Consider the following 17,164-nt stretch of genomic DNA (forward strand, 5'->3'; position numbering starts at 1 on the left):
CGACAAAACCAACTGCTGGTCGACGTGGTTCAAGTCAAGCTTTGTGAAGAGTTTCCCCCCAGAAAGTTTTGTGAACAACTCGTCAATGCACGGAATGGGGTAAGTGTCTGAGCGGGCTGCTGGATTGACTAACCTTGTTGTCTCCGCATACCCGAAGCGAGCCATCTCCTTTCATAATTGGGACGATTGGAGCTGCCCAATGAGAAAATTGTACATGTTCTATGATCGCAGCCTTTAGCAACTGATCCAACTCCTGATCTACCTTCCCTCTAAGCAAAAATGGTTCCGGGCATGCTTTCACAAACTTAGGAATCGCATTTGGGGCAATTTTGAGCTCAACCTCCATTCCTTTCAGTTTTCCCAGCTCCAATGCGAAAAGGTCTCCATAGAGTCCTGAAAGAGTTTCCTCAATTGATCACTGGCATTGAGGTTGTTCACGTCCTGCCAATTCAACCGGATTCCTCGGAGCCAATCCCGTCCCCAGCAGACTGAGCCCTGAACCTCTCACCACGATTAAAGTCAACTCTGCCTTCTGTGTGCCATACCTTACAGTGACTTTGCATTCTCCCACAATATACACAGGTTCACCAGTATATGTGCATAGTATGGTCTGACTGGGGCAGATGGTGTGTCTGTTTGGGTTGTCTGCCCTCCACTTATCCTAGAACATAGCCTCACTAATCAGTGATACCGGAGACTCGGTATCTATTTGCATCTGTACTTCGCTGCCTTGTACCTCCAACCTCACAACCAGTGGTTTGGATTTCGCTTGGTTGCTCAATTTATGAAAAAGACTGTACGTGTCCTGTTCATTTTCCTCTTCCAACTGATATGTCTTGTGTTGAGACCTTTTGCTCGTTCCCTGTCGAGAGCTGTTCTTGCTCCGAGGAATGCTTTGGGTTTCGAATGACACATTCTTACAAAGTGACCCTTTTTGCCACATATATTGCAGTCCACATTTCTAGCTGAACACTCGCAAGTTTGATTATGAGCCGTCCGTCCACAGTGATCACATTTTACTGCGGACTCCTCTTCAAAAGATTAAGCACGGGGCTTCTGCTGGTTATTCAAACTCGTCATCTTGTTTACTGCTCCCTGATCCTGCACGACTCCGGTATGTCCATGGAGCTCCAATGCGTTCTTTTCTGCCAATGCCATTGACGAAGCTTTATTCAGGGCCTTGTCAAAATGCAACGTTGTTTCCGTCAGCAATCTGCGTTAGACGCGATCGTTCGTTACTCCACAGACAAACCGATCCCATAGCATTTCCTCAAGATTACCTCCATATTCACACCATTCAGCCAATTTACGTAAGGCTCCTACATCATATGCCTGGTGTTGGCTAATGGTTCGGTGGTGGGCTTTGGATCCTAGGGTTTTGAGTTAAAATCCCCATTTTTTCTGTTGAATTAATACCAGGTGGGGTTGATTCTGCCTGTCAAACTGAGGTTGGCAAAATGAGTGTCAGCTTGCTGGTATCCTGTGTCGGAGTGGCGACCCATCCAGGATTGTGCCCATTAGCCAAGGAGACTGATTAAGCAACGCCATTGCTCTGCACAGAGTATGGTCCCAATGGATGGATGGATGCTCCATCATCAGAAATGGACTCACCCCCTTCTTGACTGAGATGTTAATTTTGTAGCACTGCACAATCACTGACTGCCTCGGATTCCCGTGTTGTTTAACGACTTTAACCAGCTCCGAAAACGGGACGTCTCCCAGTTTCTTCGGTGCGAACAAGCTTGACATGAGCTTGTATGTTGGTGCACCGCAAACACTCAGCATTATGGACCGTTGTTTCTCCACACTCGTAATGTCGTTCGCTGCGAAATAGTGCTCCGTACGCTTCACATACAGCGACCACTCTTTGTCTTCAGCTTTAAACTCTCCCATCATCCCAAATGTAGCCATGACTTCAGGAAGAGAGAATAAGGCAGTCTCCAAGGAAAAATAGTTTATCCTCGTCGCCAGATGTTCAGTTCTCCCAGAACCGAATCGTGTGTCAAGAGGCAAAGAGAAACACGGGTTACCAGAATGCCACCATTGTCCGACAAGCTTTTAATCCGACCATCACACACTGGGCCTGTCCACGCATATGCAGACACAACATAGTAATACATCGCAGTCGCTACTCCACTACCCTCAAAAACCCATCAAGGCACAGCCAAGTGAGCCTTAAAAAAAAGTTTCTGCATGAATTCACTTCTCTCTCGACAGATGGATAACGAAACACAAATAGGGACTAAAAGAGCTGAAATAAAAGAAAAGGCATGAATTGGAATGTGAAAAAAAAATTAGAAAGAAGTATGAAAGGAACAAAGAACGAAGATGTCGGGAAGAACCCGGAGAGATAGATTTCAGCAATAACTCCCCATGCTCAAACGCAGCAACAAGTACACACCACCAAATGTCCATCAGCTGGGAAGTACAGCCGACACAACATCAGGATTTAATACAAGCAAAATCAAACGCCAGTCCAAATACTGCATTGAAATCATCAGAAGGAACCTGAATAAGTAAAGAGCCCGCGCACGTGCACACACACACACACACACACACACACACACACACACACACACACACACACACACACACACACACACACACACACACACACACACACACACACACACACACTTATGGTCTCTGGTATTCTGCAGACATAAACAGTTATGGTTTACATCGAAGGCAACTGCCTGTTCAAGGGGTTAAGCCAAGAAGGCTTCTCTGAAATTCTTGCCTTGTTCATGGAGAAGCAGAGTGCGGTTGATGATCTCTTCAACAAGTGTGTCCATATGATCCACTGCCAAGGTGGCCCACTCAATCTCTGATGGTTTCTCGATGGATGAGAACATGAGACCACCCAACAAGGCATGGACCAACAGTATAACGACGATGATGATGTGAGAGGAGAAATTGCCCACAACCTGTCTGCAGCTCCGCCTGGATTTCAAGTCTGCTCCAGTTGATTCAGCCTCAGGCTGGATCTCAATGAGCATGATAAATAAAATTATTGTCCACCTTCAAATTTACTGGCTCGATATAGTTACTCACATCATACTTTTCCTTCACAAACTTAATACGTACAGTCGTACACCATGTTCAATCAATCCATATATCCCAAATGAATTTGCATGTTTAAGGCCGATTTATATACTCGGCCAGATGTTATGCTTATCTTTGGCAAGTATGACATATAGTTTGAGAAGACATGAACTACTACTACTACTACTACTACTACTACTACTACTACTACTACTACTACTACTACTACTACTACTACTACTCCTCAGCGGATGCATCCTAGATGGAGTTCACAATGTCGCGCCATGAGTCTTTGTCCATCATCATTGTATGCAAGTCTGCTATGTCGTGCTGGATATCCCTTGCTACGCAGTCGATGTAGTTTCGTGGCCTTCTTCCTCTGGTTGGGCAAGGCAATCTCAAGCAGATCACGTCAGATATAATTTGGTCTTTGGTGCGGAGACAGTGACCAGAAAAACGTGTTCTGTGACTAGCTACAATGGTAGAAATGGGTGGTATTGTTGTGGGCCGGGTATCGGCGCCGAGCACGACGGCTAGGTGGAGCAGTCGGGTCGGCTCCACCGAACACCCGGAATTTATAGGTCGTCACCCCGGATAACTCCAGAGCCGACGGGTCCCTTATCGGACCGAAGATCGCCAATAGGTCGACCGCGTGGGATAGGGTCGATTGCCAATTTCAATTTACCTAAATGCCCACGTCGTCCAAACTACTGGGGAAATTCACCCTCGGCGGAGCTCGAGCGGAACGAGCCAGTAGCGTGCTCGAACCGTGCGTCACCCGAGCAGATGGTTACCGAGGTCCGTCGGTCCAAATGCATAATTTACCCTCGCAACTTCTCAACACACTCCGTGCTAAACCAATGAAGAAAACACAAAAACGAGCTGAAACATTTAGCAGGGGATTTATTTTTAATGGGGGGGTGGGGGGGGAGGGAACACACAAGGAGCAGAGTTATCCGACTATAAAAAGAAATGCAAATAATGTACAAGCGAAGAGCACTTAACAATTCCGACTTGCAGACGGGCCCACACACAGACACACGCACCCAAAAAAAACCACAGACACACACATCCAAGTGAACTCCGCCCACGTACATGCTGACACGCACACGTGTAATGGTGCCGGTGGAGGATGGTGATAGGAAGCGAAGGCAGGTGTCGTCGTTAGAAGTTGTTGTTGTAGTTGTAGTAAGTGTAAAAATCCTATATATAAAATAACTTCGCAGCACATGCACACTTAATTCCCATTAGACATAGGGGATGGATTCTAACTAGAAACACATACTTATCGAAATAACAAAGCTACGGGGACAGCTGTCTGTCTGTGTGCACAAGGCTTCCAAATTCGTAACTGTATTTCTCTGTAGATCTCTGCTTTTGTTCTGTGTTTTCGCCAGCTGATGTTCTGAACTCTCATAAGAAGCCGAGTATATGTGCCATCAAGCCGGTCCTGCAGGGCCTTCGTCATGGTCCATGTCTCTGATCCATAGAAGAGTGGATTCTCCACGCAAGCTCTGAAGAATGCAAGTTTGGTAGATCTTGAAATGTTAGACTGCCAGATGTGCTGCAGCCTGTTACATGCACTCCAGGCTTGACCTTTGGATGATATGAAGTCCTCCTTGGAATCAGCTACATAAGACCCAAAGTACTTATAGTCTTTGACTTCATTTATTTGTGAGCCATCCTTGGATAAGATTTGCAGATGATCAGCATCCTCATTTACTGTCATATATTCTGTTTCCTTGGCATTTAGAAACAGACCGACCTTAGCGGAAGCATCCTCAACAGAAAATAGAATGTCTTGAGCATCCTTCAAAAGTGTCGCTGTTAAGGCGATATCATCTGCATCGTCAAGGTCTGTGAGATGCTTATCTCTGTCGCAATTTGATCTTTTTGGCTTGATGTAAATTCCTTTCTCTTTCACTGACTGCCTGTTAATGTAATCCACAACTATAACAAAAGATAAGGAGCAAGGGTGTCCCCTTGGAGGATGCCTGCTGTTGTGAAAAACTCCTTAGTTGGGCCATCCATACTTTGAACAAAGCTTGAAGACATGAAAGTAATGTGCTATAAATTAAGAATCAAGCCAAAGGTAGAAACTCAGTCTCGATACTCGCTCCATTATCTCATTACGATTCTCCCAGTCTAAAAATATCCTTTCAGGGCAATGATTATGTTGTGTCCGAGAAGCAGGCAGACACGGGAGCCAGAAACAACTCTGCTTTATTGCATGCGTGCGGGAATACACTGCAAAAGCCTCCTCGCGGGCGAGCCATAATATAAAACCCAACCACGTGACTACAAGCATCCAATCCCCATGCAGCACAGATTAAAGATTTGGAAAAGAAAGGTATGAGGAAATAGGATTAAGGGATGGAAAGAAAAAGAGGCAGAAAAGGAAGATAGTAAAATATGGGAGCTTAAAGTGGTGGTGGTGGTTAAAAATTTCTCCCACAGGTGGGGATTTAACAGATCCTCCAAAACTTTTGGGAAATGCCAGAATGAGAATGACGGAGCTGTTTCCCTCTCTATTATTTTCATTTGCAGCAAGTGGCTGCTGGTAGCATAATTTGCTGGGGGTGGGGCTGTGCAGCTGATCCAGTGGACCTGCAGCTGAGAGTAGGAATTTGGAATTTGTGTATGATGCTGGCAATAGCTTGCCCACTCTTCACAAAGGACACCATGGGATATTTTAATGTCCACCAACCAAAGCAAGCAGACTGGAAACCCAGTTCAACGTCCCTCCAAGGAAGATTCATGAAACGCCCTGCCTCTAAAACACGAGGATGGCAGTTTATAGTTGGATTTGGATTCAAACATAGTGAATGTGTTTTCCTTTAGGCTGTCCTGCCAGCCCAAGGGGCAATGCAAAGGGTTGTGAGGTATGAAAGAAGGAGCAACATAACAGGGTGTGTTCGGCAAAACAAAGTTGTGCAGAACGGTTGTTAAGTGGAATAAGATGTGCTTGAGGTGAGTTTGGTACCTGTTTGACACTATTGTCCATGTGACCCATGTTTTCCCTCCTTGTGTCAGGAGAAAGGACAATGTTAAAATGAGGAAATTAACTTGTCAGCATTGTAGACATCTGTAGCTTACTCTAAAAGAAGTGCCAGTATATCGAGCTTGTAAACTAGCTGTGCTCAGGCCAGATGAAGTTGAGGCTTTAATGGAACATTTAGGTCAGCCCACTGCAGTGCTTGGAGCCCAAATACTCTCCAAATTTTTTTTAAAGACTGACTGATGAACCTGAAAGCCACTGAGATCAAAATGCCTCCTCCAGTGGCCAAAAATAAAAATCCTATGCTCTATGTGTCTGCACTTGTGACGAGCTCCAATAACTGGCAGTCCAGAGCAGCAGAGGCATCGTTCTGGACATGTCATGAGCTCTTTTATTCTGTTGGAGTGCTACACTTGTTGGGGAGAGGTTGGGAACTTAGGTTACCTCTGTATAAATGTAGACTTGTTTGTGCCTGTGTACAGGAAGAAATGCAATGAAGTAAAATGTCTTTTGAGCACACTAGCAAAGCTGCGGTACCGCCCCACGGGCAAGGCTTCAGTTGGGCATGGGGAGTCAATCGGGATGCCCAGGGATCCCAGGATTATGCAACCAAAATCGTTACATTTGTATCAGCCGTTTTTGTGGTAAGTGGGGAAAATGTTAGGCTGGAGACCAAACCAGAAATGGCTGCAATGTGAAGTGAGAAGATGAAGTTAAGAAGATTATTCCGTTGTGTTTCTTCAAAGCGTTATACCAATTGTACGCTTTTTCTTTCGGAAAAAATGAAATGAATGATTTCGTTATTCATATACATATTCTTCAGCTTTGAACTTCAGGATACACAACATTATTGATGAAAGTTCCTTTTCTCTCTCTGAAGTTCTTAGCGAATATACCAATATTGTCACTTCTGCCAATGCGACTCATGGCGACATAGAGCTGTTCATGACTGAAGAAACCGGTCTTCAGGAAGATGCTGACCTTTTCCAATGTCTGACCTTGAACCTTGTTACTGGTCATTGCAAAGTAGAGGCGGATAGGGAATTGCTTTCGCTGCATCTGGAAAGGGAACAGATTTTCGGATGGAATAATGGGAATCCTCGGTATAAATAGCTTCTTTCCAGCATGTGACCCCAGTAGTTAGTGGTCGCATCAATGAGATGCGGCATCACGTTGGCCACGATATATAGACGACCATTACAATGGCCATTTTTTGGGTCAAAATTTCGCAGCAACATGATCGGAGCTCCCTTCTTGCGGCAGAGCTTGTGAGGAGGCATTCCTGAAGCGCATATCAAGTTAAGGAATTCCACTGGAGACTGGTGTGTGTTCTCTACGTCCATTATCTTGTCGCTGCTCAAGTCGACAATTTCCGTCCCTGGGAATTGTCGCAGTACGATATAATAAACCTCTTCAACCGCTTCATTTGTAGGACAGAGTATGTTTTGGCTACAAAGCCAGTTCCTGTCAGCATGCAAGGTGCCCAAGTTGCTGAATATAACGTCAATGAGGCTCTTGACGTTTTCTCCTCAGATCATGTAGTTCTCTTTGACTTGAACATTGAACTCGCTGATTTCAGCATTGACGGGGAGCCTTCCCTCTCCAATTTGTAAAAGTTCCTTGGAAAATTCTTCATCTCCACTTCCTGCGTTATGCACCCGCATGTTCTTTGTCAATCGATGCACATGGACTTGTCTCGAGGGGGGACTGCTTCAGAGTGGCAGCAACCGTGTCAGCGTGGCCTCCTCTTTGGATGATAGGCAGGATCTGTCTCCAGTCTCCAGATAATATGATGGTGATTCCTCCAAAAGGCCGATCTGTCTCACGGATATCACGGAATGTTCGGTCCAAAGCTTCGATAATACGCCGGTCGCACATGGATACTTCGTCAATGACCAACAGATGACATTGCTTGATCAGCTGTCCTGTAATGTCTTGCTTGGTGATGTTGCACACAGAGTCCTCCTTGATTGATAGTGGCACTTTGCAGCGAGAGTGAAGCGTACGACCATTTTGGAGAAGGGTTGCTGCAGTTCCAATCATAGCTGTGGCTAACGCAACTTTCTTCTCAGAGCGAATTTGAGCCAGCAGTATACAGATGAGAAAGGTTTTCCCAGTACGTCCTAGAGCATCCAAACTGAACAACTGACCCCTCTTATTCCGCACCAAGTCGATGGCTGCTTCATAGAACAGTTGCTGCTCCTCATTCAGCTTTGGCTGATTTTCAGTGATGTACTCTTCCAGTTCTCGCACATTGTAGTTCGTCTCTTCTTCGATGATTCTCGCCTGCTCAAGTTTCTCCGCAAGGGCCCTGTTTGGTTTAGGAAGCTGGAAGTCCTCCAGATAAAGCCCATGCTGCTGAACAATCATTTGGATCTGCAGGAGGGTGGTATGCACTGCAGCTTCTGTTGGCTCCAGCAGGTTGTGCTTGTGAAGGATATCTTCCATGAGTATCCCCTTGTGGCAGTCCAGAAATCCAACAGGTTCAAAGATGTCAACGAGATAGCACAGTTCTGACAGCCAAGAGTCCGACTCGAGCAACGCCTCCCATGCCGTTTTCCCTTGTGTGCGTAGGAACTCCTTCAGTTCATCTTTGAGCTCGTAAACACGCAGAAGAAGGTTTTCTCAAGATAACCATCTGACTTGAGTGTAGAATAGTAAATTTTTATTATCGGCGTCCATCTCCTGGCAGAATAGCCTGAATAACCTAGTGTTGAGGGCGCTCGATTTGATCTGATTCACCTTTTTTACGACTTCTGAGAGCACACTCTACAAGGTTTCTGGCAAAGTACGAGAGGCGAGCGCTTCTCGGTGAATCATGCAGTGTACCATGGAGGTCTGAGGAGCCACCTCAAGCAATTTAGCCTTGAACCCAGAGCGCACTCCTAACATTGCTGGCACGCCGTCTGTTGTAGAACCGAGCAACTTTCCGAAGTCCAGATCATGGTCACGATAAAACTGCTCTACTTTTCCAAAAATGTCCTCGCCTTTGGTGGTGGCCTCCAATGGTTTGATGAGCAGAGGCTCATCGACAAAGTTATCAGCCTTGATGAAGCGGATCCAGACGATGTGTTGCGCGTACGATGCGATATCAGTGGACTCGTCCAATTGTATGGCGTGCCACGGCGATTCCTTGATCTTCTGTATGACCTGAGCCGTTACGTCCAGACTCGTATCTTCAATTCTGCATTGGATGGTGTTGTCAGAGAGGGGTATAACTGCCAGTTTCTTCGCCGCTTCCTCCCCAACCATCAGAGATACCATGTCCTTTGCACATGGCAGCACGAGTTCTTCCGCAATGGAGTGAGGCTTTTTAGTCTTGGCAACATGGAGCGACACTCGATACGAAGCCTCTAATGCCCGAGAATTGGTCTGATGGCATGTACCCTCTCTGTCAAGACGCGTATTCTTGAGTGCAAGAAGTTTCCTCTCAAAGAACGTTCTCTCCTTACCCTGATAAGGCGCATGTTTTGTAGTCAAATGCCTCTGCAACTTAATTTGTTTCATAGACTCCGTAGAAAGCACTTCGAAACAAATCACACACTGAGGCCTCTGTGCCCCACTTTTATCCACCACGTAGTAAAATCCAAGGTCCAGAAATATATCCTGGTAAGAACGTTCTCGATATTTGCTGGAGGCCGGTGCTGCCATCACAAATAAGGTCTCGAGTCGTACGTGGAGACGTGAATACAGGTAGTTGTCGACTTACGACTGTTCGACTTTACGACCACGTTTTTTTTCTTTTTTGTATGTAAAATATACGTTGTTCGACTTACGACCGATTGGTCAGAACCAATTGCGGTCGTAAGTCGACGACTACCTGTAGACGTTAATGATAGAGTCAGAGTCTGAGTCTGAGAGGCCGTGGATCAAACCACTAATTTCCCGCCAAAATGAACCGCCCTTCAGCGAGCCCGCACATCGGCTGGATCCCATTCCAAGCGTCATGTTGCGCCGGTTCCCATACTTTGAACAAACCGTTTATATTACATCCCGTAAAAGCGAACACCGATCGAAAAGAGACAATTTTTTTTCGCTCCAAGCGACGCCCGCGACCCCACTTGGGTCGACCCGCGACCCCACTTAGTTGGACCAGGATGAGTTGCTCATCTTCCAAGTGAATTGGGAGCTTCTGCACGGGAGGCTTCATTTTCTGGATGGGGAACTCGTACAGGTGCCAGTAAGCTTCAGATGCACTGATGTATCTCGCATCCACAAAACACTATTTCCTCATTAGTGATATCTGTTTCTTCGCCATTGGCCAGCTTTATGATAACGCGGTCACTGCCCTTGGTCAAATATTTGTGGATATACTTGACACTGGACACTGAGTTGAGAACCTCGACGTTTATGTGGGCATTGTATTTCAAGGACAGCAGCGGATTGAAGGGCACAATCCATTCGTTGTTGACATCGATATCCTATCCTCGCACCTTCTTCTTGTATCTGGCCATCTTGTGCTGGAGAACGGCACCGATAGACTGGGTACGTAGAGTCCGTTACCATGGTATGCTCTTCATAGTGTTTTGGGAAGTCCTTGTCGCAATTCCATGCTTCCCCATATCGAGACATGCAAGTTGAACTCTGGTTTAGAGCGTCACACTGACCGTGAATATTGTTGCATGTGATTATCTCGTGTAGTTTTGGGTTGATATTCAGATCAGGAATCTCGCCTGACACGATTCTATCAATGTCCTTGGGTTCTCGTGGCTTGTCTTCTTCAGCAAGTATCAGCAGGATGTGGCAGTGTGGCATTCCACGCTTCTGATCCTCCTTCCTGCCGAAGTAGCCCAGCATTCTACTCTTCAGATCCGCTATGAGAGATTTAAACTTGATATGGAAGACTAGTGCAGTAAGGTCAGGCTGGTCACAGGGCTGCTCACCTGGGAACAGCGAGTTCATCATCTCTGGCCACGGTGGGTTTCAAGTAAATGTCACGAAGAGATCAGGTTTACCAAGGGATTGGATGATGCCCATAGCATCTTGAAAGGCTTCAGCATACCACCAAGGAGAGCCATAGATTGATGGTGGTTGTATGATCTGTGTTCCAGTCTGCATCTCTTCTTGGTTATCTATAGCATCCATCAGGCCTTGGTACTTCTCTGCATGGATTGTCTTCTGATTGTTCCTTACCCACCGAAGTCGTGAAGCTTCAGCCTTGGCATATTGAACGCATGCGTACTGCTGCCGTCGTCGTCGTCGTCGACACCTCATGACTTGATTGAAATGTTCATCTCTGATCTGAAGGCGGAACCTTGCGAACTCATTTGGCGATCTAGTTCCTCATCTTTTTGCATGGGGTATGTCAATCTTGAATCCTTCTTCACCATGGGGGAACATCAGCACATAGTGAAGAGGATCGTAGCTCCGGTGCAGCTCCGTGATGGATTGCAGTCTACCTTCGCGTTTGTGGAGGATGACGTTCAAATAGTCGACATGCTTGCCAGGTATGATGACTGACACCTCACTTGCCTGTGGGAGGTTGTAGCATCGAACATGCTCACCTGAAGGGCGTTTTCTTGTATCCAGTACCATGGTATGGTTGTTGTCTGCTTCCATCAACTCAAGGGTACACTTTAGAGACTGTATGTGGGGATTGTTCTGATGCAACCAGTCTTGGAGAGTCTTCAGGATGTCAATATTACCGTTGAGCTCTTCATTAAATCGGAGTCGGTTTTTCAGTTCGTCACTGTCGTGGAACCATATTTGAGCGAACGGATGCGATTGATCATTTTCTGGCTGAAGTGGCCCAATGCGATTGTAGACTTTACCTTGAAGCTTCACCATGGGGCTGAAACCTGGCATGAAGTGCTCATTGATGCCAATCAATGTCATGGCCAAGGCTTTGTTGAAGTAGCATATCTTCTCAATAAACTCTTTTCGGCTGAACAGGACTTGAAAATCTTCAGGGTAGGTATCGAGGAGATCGATTTCAACTTTGCCAGACTCGCCGCAAAACCCAGGTCGTTCGTTTTTCCAGCAGTCGGCCTTGCAGAAGGGGCACTTACGCCCTGTATCGTACAGACTTGGCAGCTTGTGATCTTGCTTCTTTGCTGGGTAGTCGGCTTCTTGGTCTATCCAGTACTGGATAATATAGTCACACTTGCCTGGATAATATAGTCACACACATATTTTCTATTTTTTTCCCCAAGTAAATAATTGAAAAACTTTGACACACTTTTCTGCTGTTAATGCACTTGTGTTTTCAACACATTGTTGAGTGTTCTCTGTGTTTTTGTTAAAATGAGTGATTTTTTTGCCAAACCAAAATGCAGGATCCTGAACTGCATCGATCAGAAACCCTGAGAGAAAAGAAAATACACAGCCTGGACATAGCAAAAACTTGTATGGCATACAATGCAATGAAAGGAGAACCACAGAACGTTTACCATTGCTGAAGTGTCTCATTTGGATGATACAGTGTGAAGTGTGGCGAGCACTTGCTTTGTCTGAGCATGATCTGCACCTGAACAAGAAACACACCAAACTTTACACACATGCAGAGAAGAAAGGTCGCAGTTGATGTATTATTCCGCAACAGACTCAGGTCTGTCAGAGTTGCCTCCCTCAAGGGACTATGCAAGGAGTTTGTTACGGTTGTATGATAGACCAATACGGAGATATAACAAATATCCATTTATGTGGTAGCACTAGTGATGTAATTTGATTACTGGTGGACATGCTTGTCCTTTCACAGTATCATCACTCATTGGAGAATGGCTGGATAAACAGTTTCTCCGTAAAGGTGAGGTTGGTACACAGTCTTCAGTATACATGGCAGACGTCATTTATAGTGTTAGAGAAGAGGTACCCACCCCTCGTGCAGAAGGAATTTAGAGTTTAGATACAAGAAGATGATTTGTTCTACTGCCTACCACCTGGTGGCGCAATATGATGCACATTTACATGGAATTGCCCCCCCCCCCACACCCATCCTGAACCGCTGACCCTTGAAGTTTGGAAATGTTTTTGTATTCCAACTCAAGAATTGCAACAGTGAGACATACCTAAGCATATAGTGCATCCAATTGTCATTGAGGATCTTTGGAAAACAAAGGTGATAGCAAAATGGCTGCCACACATCTTCATGAAGGAGCAGAAACTGAATGGACTTACTTTGTGTCGGAAAGTGTTGTCTTCACTGAAAACGAGAAGACTATACGTTATTGGAATTGATTCGGGCTGAGGGGGATCCTGGTGCCACAACTACGATCCAGGATCATCATTCATCAGATTGGAAAGGCAATTTCCCCTTCTAGGTCTCATTCAGCACATTTACTTCTCCTCATCAGACAAATGCTAAGTGACAACAAGGGAGAATAAAAGTGCTTCACAGTTTTGGAATTTTGTGAAACTGGACGGTTTAACTAATCCAGGAGCGAAGCTTCTATGTTGAAATAATTGTGCATTTTGTGTTGAAAGCACCAAATTTGACACACTAACACCTTGTACCATAATGATCAATATTACATGTGGAGGCACCCCCATAAAAGCACCAAATGGCAAAAATCATCTCAAGCATATCCTCGTCGATAAATGGTACGACAGGAAATTTAGCTCCAACGGCCGACTTTATGAAAGATAGAGAGATCTTCAATGGCAGTGAGATTAAAATTGCTCTCGTGTCATTATAATTTAATCACCGATGTTTAGTTTCAAAAAAGAACATTCCTTTCGCAAGGCTTTGGACCTTGAGCCTTCTGGACTTTTGGCTCTCCCACCCAGGCCTCCCTCGAGAAAAATCCGGCTACTTGCATGTGTGACGGTTTGAATCGTGGCCGGAAAACCAGCTGCTCGGTTACATGGAGGCTTGAATAGCAGTTGGTAAAATGGCATTTAGGGTTCAAAGGGTTAAGGTACACCACCTAAATGAAGACAAGAAATCGGAAAACATCTCGTTTTTGCCAACTCCTGAAACGTCATCGTGTCATGATGCCAATATCATGTTTTCATTCCCTTGTTACAGTTATGGGGTGCAGCCTGTGGCTGCTGGTTGCATAATTTTTTGGGGCACAGCTGTGCTGCTGATGCAGTACCCTCCATTACCAGTGCACTGGTACTCATTTCACAGAACTTTGAAGGATGACAGGCTGAGTCAACCCCATCTGGTGTAAATTGAATGGCTGACAGGAGGCTCGAACTGAAGACCCTAAGTTCTTAAGCCAGTCACCATGTTATGCTAACACCAAGCTTATTCATTCCTTAATATTTGGGTTTTAAGATTTTTCTCTCACAATGGAACAGAATTAACCATTGTACTCTAACAAAAGCAGATATAATAATTAGTCAGTGACTTACCTGCACTCTTATATTCTCCTCTTCATGTTGCAATAGGTCTGAAAATAAAACGGATTTTTAGATCGTGTGATTTCAAGGCATTGCAAATGAAACATTTCCATTGTCCACATCACCACAATCTGCAGGAACTGTTGAAAGGCAATGGTATCCTGAAAAATAAGTCAGCCAAGATTTGTGAACAAACTAACATTAAATGGCCGGATGCTATACCATTAGTACTAATGGCTATGCGATCAACACCTCGCAGCAGGACAGGTCTTTCTCCACATGAAATCTTGATGGGTAGACCAACGAGAGTGCCATCCTCAGCCCGCTTAACGATGAAGCAAATGGATGTACATCAAATGGACGATACTGTGCTTGCATTCTATGTTGCACTAACAAGTGTTGTGAGAGCATTTCATTCACAGGTAAAAGAAGCATTACCTGAACCAGCTGCCATTGACTGCCATAGCTTTGTCCCCTGGAGACATCATCTACATCAAGTCCCATAAACGAAAAAACGCACTCCGGCAAACGTGGATTGGACCCTACCAAGTGCTACTGAGAACACATACTGCGGTGAAATGCGTGGGTAGACCAACATGGATCCACTCCATCCACTGCAAGAGCGCCAGCGGAGTGGATAGCCAAAACGAAAAGACTTCAACTGATCGTACACTCTTTCATGGCTTATGATAACCCTCTCATGTTACCTTCATTGTTTTTGTGATAATCAACTTGATGGGGGGAAAAGGTTCTGTGCCACCTGATGATTTAAGTAGAACTTGTTGTATAAATGTTAACTTACCAAACAAAGAAGCTTGCCAAATTGCTAAAAATGGGAGTAACACCACCAAAGCACATACCACCAACACATTAAACACCTACAATCACAGATAAGACGAAGTCTACCATTGCACAAACACGTGAGTGAACATGCACTGAACACTTTCTCATCACTATCTTTACAGTATGAACATGAGTTCGTGTTGGATTTGTTCACAACCTCTTCACTCATCCAAGTATGGGTTTCCCCTCTTGGCAGTCCCACTGCAAGGGGAAGAAATATGTGGATTATTGGTACGTCGACAAAGCAACCCAACTTTGAGCAGAGTAAAGAAAACTCAATGGGTAATTAAGGAAAAAATTGCAGAGATAAAAGGTAAATGGAAAAAGGGTGATACAGGTGTACTTATTACAAGGAATGATACTATCCTAAGTATGAAAGACATAGTCAATTTACAAATATGGAAGAATTAATTGTATACCCACCCCATTTTGAAGTTATGATAGAGAAATAGGAATGGTTTGTTTAGTTTGTCCAAAAGGCAATGGACCTTGCTTAGTTATCTCAACATGTAAACATTTTATGAGGAAATCTAACACCGGTGGAGGCCATTCAGCCCATCATGCCTGCATGAACACCATTCTAATTTATCTACACAAGATCCAAGGACGAATATGCAATTTTTTTAAATTAATTAATTGTTTATTATTATGTTTACAAAGTTTTTGTATTTTATTCTCTTCTTCCTTTTCTTCTTCGCCTCAGGGTAGAGGGCATGGGCTTGGTTAAAAACATACAACATCAACCACACAACACCCCTTCACAAGACCCCGACCAACAGCACTCCGTACACATGCATACAATCGCCCATAAATGCTCAAACTACCTAAAAGTCCTGTCAACATCCCTATACCCCTCTATCTCCATCGCCTCCAGGTACCTATCTAATTGTAATGTCAACTTATCTACTTTTTCTGCTGCCACTACCTTTATAGGGAGGCCATTCCATGCATTCACTACTCTCTGAGTAAAATTCCCCTGCTTTGCTACCGTCTTAATGCTTCAGTCACATTTGGCTCGGTGGCCGTAGGGTCTAAAAAATCTCCGGCCACTCGCAATTATAGGGCGGCTGCAGTATTTCCACGGTCACACAATGTCGCAGTCACATATGTTTTTATTTTTTGGGGAGACGCACGGGGTATTTAGAAATTGTGAATACAGAAAACGTGGGGGTGCCGTACGGTCTTTGATTTGATCTACTCTGTTGAATAATTCATCTGCACTTATTTTATATATACCTTTCATTATCTTAAACATCTCTATTACATCTCGTAACTGCGTCCTTTCTAGTGCATAAAGCCCTGTCTCCTTCAGCCACTCCTCATCACTGAGTCCAGCGAGGCCCATAATCGATCTAATAGCCCTGTGCTGAACCCTCTCAATGGCATATATGTACTTCTGGAAAATTGTGGTGACCAACATTGCTCACAGCATTCTCGATGTGGCCTCACTAAATTCCTGTTCAATGTTAATACCACCTCTTTTGATTTATGAATGATCCCCCTCCAAATACAGCCGAAAACCCGATTTGCTTTACCTATAGCTGCCTGGCATTGTTATGTCTGCTTACCTCCCACATCTATTACCACCCCCAGATCCTTCTCCTGTGTGACACATTATGCTGAACATCTTAAGGAAAGGGTGGCAATTAAAGGATGAACCATTGGGGCAAGGACAGACATAGATATTCGAACAAATTACCTCACCGAACCCCAGCCAGCCTTAAATAGTACCTCCTTCATATGTGGACACAGGGCACATCCATGGTTGCCATTTGGATGGACAGGGTCTTGTTATGTAGGATATATAATACCAAAAATCCATATTTCTGACCAATCACCTTGCGTGACACAAAATCGACAGAAAATGTCTATTTCAGCAGTTCAAAGACTTTTTCATAATTGCCTTCTATTCCTTTTTATAGTGCTAGTGAGGCTGCGATTGAATTCACTGCCTTGGCAGCCTCTCTCGAGAAGCTTGCTAATGCCACTGCA

General features: G+C 44.8%; 1 protein-coding gene across 2 annotated transcripts in view; it reads left to right on the top strand.

The window, feature by feature from the left end:
* LOC147016887 (potassium channel subfamily K member 18-like) overlaps positions 1–17,164 on the top strand; it is a 92,890-nt gene that overhangs the window by 40,692 nt on the left and 35,034 nt on the right. The window contains exon 1 of one of the 2 annotated variants that reach the window (XM_085846046.1): positions 8,859–15,403. The exons of the other annotated variant lie outside the window; for it this stretch is intronic. Coding sequence (XP_085702172.1) covers positions 15,296–15,403 — 108 coding nt within the window. The 5' untranslated portion in view covers positions 8,859–15,295. Of the gene's footprint in view, positions 1–8,858; positions 15,404–17,164 lie in introns of those variants that run through there. 2 annotated transcript variants of the gene reach the window in all.

The sequence above is a fragment of the Eptatretus burgeri genome, chromosome 11 (assembly GCF_056783735.1).
Source record: "Eptatretus burgeri isolate ZD-2024b chromosome 11, Ebu_testis_v1, whole genome shotgun sequence".
Classification (NCBI taxonomy): Eukaryota; Metazoa; Chordata; class Myxini; order Myxiniformes; family Myxinidae; genus Eptatretus; species Eptatretus burgeri.